The 6,000-nt window shown below is 41.2% G+C and overlaps 1 protein-coding gene across 1 annotated transcript in view; it reads left to right on the plus strand.

Annotated features, from left to right (window-relative positions):
- lsamp (limbic system associated membrane protein) overlaps positions 1 to 5,258 on the plus strand; it is a gene marked incomplete at both ends in the record, with an annotated part of 174,089 nt that extends 168,831 nt beyond the window's left edge. Inside the window, 2 exons of the mRNA XM_079165820.1 lie at positions 3,203 to 3,351; positions 5,161 to 5,258. Coding sequence (XP_079021946.1) covers positions 3,203 to 3,351; positions 5,161 to 5,258 — 247 coding nt within the window. The remainder of the gene's footprint in view (positions 1 to 3,202; positions 3,352 to 5,160) is intronic.
- Positions 5,259 to 6,000: the final 742 nt, after the last annotated feature.

Genomic DNA, 6,000 nt, shown 5'->3' on the forward strand with positions numbered 1-6,000 from the left:
GTCTCCATGGCGCTTAGCCACCCAATTAACCTCCGTGGAGAGCGATTCATCATGATCTGAAAGCAGCCGGCCAGAATTCCATAGCTGAAAAATATTACTACCTGGCTGCCACGACCCTCCCTGCTCCCTTTTTGTCTCATTCCACCAGCAGTGCATGATGGAACTTGGATCAACTTGTACATTTCCTGTACATTTCCAAACCATTCTGTGACGCTAACCCCTAAAGGTCAAGCTACAAATCAGATTTTTCACCGAGAAAACATCACCCAGTTTTTTTTTTGCAGTAGCTCCTATGAACCCCATAATTAGAGTACTTAAATCTTGAGAATTGTGTTTGTAAAATTAAACGTCGTCGATCTGCTAAAGCATCCGTTAAAGTCTGTTGCTCCTGTTCTGTGTGCAGTAAATCCCCTCACCCATGTTCATAACGTGAGAGAATCCATGTTTAAAACGTGAGCCGTTTGCTGACATGATAGACTGATATGTTTGTTGTTTTGTGTCAGCTGATTCATGACTGTCACCTACACCAAAGCGCTTTCAATCATCTCCGGGTTATTGTCTCAGCAGGACTCTACACTTGATTTCATTCATCATCTGCCTTGAATCATAACAGGCCTGTCACTTTCTCTGGCAGTGATAACCTACTTTAGATGCTCCCACACGCCACAGAATCAAATCCGTCCGTCTGATGATTTGCTCTGCATGGTCTTTCATCTCTACCGGCCGGCAGTCGCAGCCCTGCGCGCACACACCGCCCTCCCTCCGCCAAATAGAGGGGTCAAATCATTTCAATCTAGGGTTTAATGTGAGTTAGAGCGAGTGGCTTTGTGCATCAAGGAGTGATCACTGAAGAGATCCACTGAAACACTGCTGCCCTCTGCCTGCGAGGAAGGACATCAAGTACCGATGAGGACAAAACGTTATCGTCTAACAAAAAGAAATAGGTAGACGTGCACGATTTCTGCCAACTTCTCTGATAATGTATTCCGGACTATTATGCCAGATGAAGAAGCTGGCAGAGACACGGGCATGTTTGAGGATAATATTGAAATCAAAAGTGAGAGATGTTGCCAGGCTGCAGATCTGCGTGCAAGGGCCAAACGCATTAAAAGTTAAAATGGGCAGCAGAAATGTCAAGCTCCATAAATGCAAGTAGAAAGAGGAGACGCAGAGATCCAGTTTCCTGTTCTTTAGGCTCTAGTTTGCTGCTGCTGCGTATTTGAACTCCCAAAAACCCCAAAATGGTCCAACCTGAAACCTTCACTGTGAAAACAAAAGAGGGTTCTTTCTCTTTTGGCCTGTTTTGGGTCAGTTTATTCCCCCTGCTGCTGCATCATGCCCTGTAATCTGTAGGACAAATAGCTGTTTTCTTTCAGCTCCCTGTAGTGCTCTGTATTATATCAGGGTCTCCCAGCATGCCATGCGGGCAGGCAGACCTTTTTTAATAGTGCAGTCACCTCTCATGAAGACACACTGGAGAATATATCTGCTGCTGGTCTTATCGTGGGAGGTGGGTTTGCTTTTAGATGAAGTGGGGACAGTGCTGGTGCCCTCCCTTAACTCTCGCTTTCACACACACACACACACACACACACACACACACACATACAAAGCCACCGTTCCCAAGGTGTCTGTATGGGGAAGGACCTCAGCACTTTATCATGTCCCCGGTCCCCAGTGAGGCAAATTATGCTGTGCCATGATGTGCGTTTTACCGTTTTATGTTAATACTTTCTATCAGCCAAGTATGTGTCAGCACAAACTTCTTGCTCTCCCCGCTCAAATTCCGATTACCACATCACCCAGACTTAAGCGGGATTAAGTTGAGGCGCCTCAAATGAACTTCACCTCACTCATGATACGAAAGGGCTCAATCAGCTCAGAACAAGCAGACGCCGTGTTATTTGAAAGGGTTTTATTTGGTTGTGATGATGTAAGGAACAGTTTATCAGAGAAGGTTAACGGACTGAGTCAGCAAATTGTATCGATTAATTTGTGCTGAGAGGGGTTCAAGGGTTGACATAATTGATTGGCAGAAGTTTGGTGGTCATTAAGACTCCCAGAAGTGCGGGGGGAGGACGTCAGCAGCATACGAATCCAACAATGACCCCGCCTGTTTGACGGCAACGAAAGACGTAAAAGCGATAAAAGAGAACAGTGAAGAACAAATTGACAAACCGCACAGTAAATATCCATACACACATATTTCATAAGCGATGTTCATCTGATATTTGACTAATGTTTTGCCATGTTTACAAGTTGTTGAGTTTCTGCAAAACTTAAATGAAAAACACCTTTGCTCTCTGTGTAAATGCAGTGTCATGCTGTTAATGACAGAGGCTGATCTTTGAATGATGAAGACGTGTGTCCCCTCTTAACAGTCACAGCACCTACCATCAAGAGCGCTGACTTACATGTCACTGACCCCTATTGCAAAGTGAGAGTCAGCACAAGTAGAACCATCGTTTTGGAATATGATTAATGCTGTTAGCTATGTTGAGACCTTTACTCTCACACAGTACACAGACATTTCTATTGAAGTTGTGCATTTTTATGATTTTTTTGAGATTCGGTAGTTTTATTTGTAAGCATGTAGATTTGGCTGTTTTCAAATGTCACCTTCACAGACTTCAGAGTGTAGCTTTTCAGAAACTTTCCCTTTAACATGAACAAAATGAATGTGTCATTAAGTCATTTTGTGTAGAAATTCACAGAAATCTATTTCATAAGACGGTGCGTACTGGAGGCAGCAGTGTTATGCCTCAAGGATGTCACACCCATCAGACAACAGCTGAATCCCGTCACCCACGTTGCTGTTCTGATAATCTAGAGTGAGACTGTTGCTGGCAAGTGGACCCAAACGCACCACACAGATCAGGAAGCAGATACAGTTTAACAGGTTTATTGTAGGAGTTACTGAAGCAGGAGGGACCAACTGGGGACATAGACGACACGAGAGGAGTGGGCTACTTGTGAACTGGAAATATGGCGTTTGTTTTAATTGCGTATTGCTTTTAGTAGAAAATCTGCATAGTTAGTTGGTTGATTCTCCTTTAATGGAGTCTTCTGTCTCCTTTACGTGCACAGACACAGCGGACGCTATTATTTTGCCCAAAATGTCACTAACTTTAAAGACCCCAGGTTTTCATTACTTTGCAATTTACTTCAAATGGCTTCTCTTCTGTCTTTCTCTCCTCTACAGGCTGTCCAATGCCCAGGGCCTCAATATCCAGATTCTTGGCACTACTACCATTCTCATGATTGCCAACGTCACCGAAGAGGATTATGGGAACTATACCTGTGTGGCCTCGAACCGACTGGGCGTCCAGAATGCCAGTCTTTTCCTCTATAGTGAGTATAAACATTGCTGCCAGTACGCCAGAGCTCACGGTTTGATCCTCAAAATACAGATAAAGTATTGAGCATGAAATGTCACACTAAGTTTATACTATAATTTATACACCAAGCCATCATTTAAATCAGTGTGAGTTTCAAGGTGAGATTGAACGACTCTGAGGTATTAATTCTATTAACCTACTTTCCTGTTGAATCATTGAAACCCAGCAGGGAGCAAACTCACTTTAGTTTCCTGTGCTTTTCTTTAAGCGTCACTGTAAGAGCTGAACAATTGAAGCAAGTATGGAAACTAAAACCTGCTGTGTAGTCATTTTTAGTGATTTGCCAAACAATGTACTCAACTCAGCATGAGAGTATTTTAACAGAACCCTCATGGAAAACCAGCAATAAGGCTTGAGAGGGAAGGTGATGTGTGGTGAAGTAAGCTTGTGTTCAAATGGTTTAAGTGAACTCAAAGGAACAGGTTACTTTCTCAAATTATCCAAATCCACTTTTAACACCCCAAAATGTCTGTAAAAGGGGACTAGAGCCTACAAAAGCTAACATTCAGCTTCATCATTTCCATAACGTCCATTCAGCTTTCTGGAAGATACCTCAAAATGGAAGCTTTGCTTTTTAACTTTTTATTCACAGTGTATTTTATATATATATAATATTCCATAACCTTTGAAATATGTATCAAACTTTGCAGATGCATGGTAGATATATATAGATAGATAGATAGATAGATAGAGAGAGAGAGAGAGAGAGACATACTATATTAATCCCGCGAGGGGAAATTTGTTCGCCACAGCAGCATCAAGATACAGGTAAGCAATCAAAGTAACAGAGTAAAAAAGTATAAAAATGCACAATATATACAGTAAAATAGAATAATATTAAATGACCTAACTAAAGGTGCGAAGATGTTTTAACGAACAACAAACATCAACAGTGTAACGGAGTCATAGTCTTGTGAATGATTCGGCCAGAGATTGGCCTGATTGACTTTTATCCCCTTGAGAGCAAAATAAACCGAGACACAAGTCGTCGTGTCACTTGCTTACACACATCAGTTACCAGTTTGCAGATTCAGATTATTAATCAAAAATTGTAATCAACTAATAATTGATGATGTATTAAGCCACCTAGCAGCATAAAAAGTAGGTTAAATTATACCAGCTGGCACATTCATCAATTATTATAATCCAGCAAGAAAATAAATATTCTTTTACTTTTACTTTTGGTACAAGATTATGAATGCAAAAATTGTATGTATATTTAACAATGTGGTATTACTAATTTTACACAGAACAGTTGTGTTCTGTGTGACTTGCAGCATTTCTGTATTTGATAGTGATTTCTGTTGCGCATTTCTTTATTCGATTGCTTCAATCACAGCAAGGGAGGCAATAGCACGACATGACCACCAGATGTCACCAAACACTTCTCAAAGTCTGTAGTCTGATTCAGAGGCGGTGCATATATTAATATATACACAGTATATATATATATAGATATATATATATATATATCTATATATATACTGTGTATATATACATATATATGTATATATACTTTATAGCACAAAAATTAAGTTGTAATTGTAAGTGGTATTACTTATCTGTCAAACTACAGAAATCATTGTTGGCGTTGTGCTTCCAAAAATATCAACATTCTCTCTCTCTCTGTCTCTCTGTCTCTCTCTCTGTCTCTCTCTCTCTCTGTCTCTGTCTCTCTCTGTCTCTGTCTCTCTCTCTCTCTCTCTCTCTCTCTGTCTCTCTCTCTCTCTCTCTGTCTCTCTTTCTCTCTTTCTCTGTACAGGACCCGGGACAGGCCGAGATATCAACGGCTCTGCCTGTGTATCTCAATCACTGTGGCTCCTGCTGGCCTGCTTCGCCTGCCTTTTCTTCAAGTGTTAATACCACTGCCCAACTCTTCCTCTTCTTCCCCCCTCCTGGCCTTCCTTCCTTCTCCTCTTCCTCCTTCTCTCCAACTCACCGACATCCTTATTGCTACCTTATTACCAACTTTACCGCCCCCCCCCCCCCCCGCGCCCCCAGACTCTTTGCATTATGATACGAAAACCTTACGTGCTCGCGAGCACTGCTTACAGATATTATGGAAAATGATGAGTTATGAGTAAAATATTAGAAGAACAACAAAAAACGGTGACATGAAGGACAGAACAAGCAAACAGTGCCCTTGAATTGCATTGTTCTTAATTTGTATGCACTTGTTTATTTCTCTTATATCTTGTCTTCTGGGTCTGGATCGGGTTTGGGATTTGTTGTATTTTTGTCTTCATGGGAAAGCAGAGGCACCCGCTCACAGGGATGCCAACAATCATATGTCTCTAGAAGTACTGAAGACAAAAAAAGATATATTTCTTCTTACTCCCATAGATGCATTCTGTTAACTTAATTCTAGATGTATCTGAGTGTTTAACCAGTGCATTAATGAACATCATGCAAAGTATCTGCCAAATATCCATAAACTATATAGATTTGAAACTAACACATGCAGAAATCAAAGGGAAAATACCGTAATGGGATTAGAGCTTGATAGTGAAGCCTGCTCGTCATAATCTGATGCTACTAAACTGGAGCACAGACAAAAAGTAACAGCAGGATATCTCTCCAATCAATGACATTGTTTCTAGAT

The sequence above is a fragment of the Pholis gunnellus genome (genome assembly GCF_910591455.1).
Source record: "Pholis gunnellus genome assembly, chromosome: 9".
Lineage (NCBI taxonomy): Eukaryota > Metazoa > Chordata > Actinopteri > Perciformes > Pholidae > Pholis > Pholis gunnellus.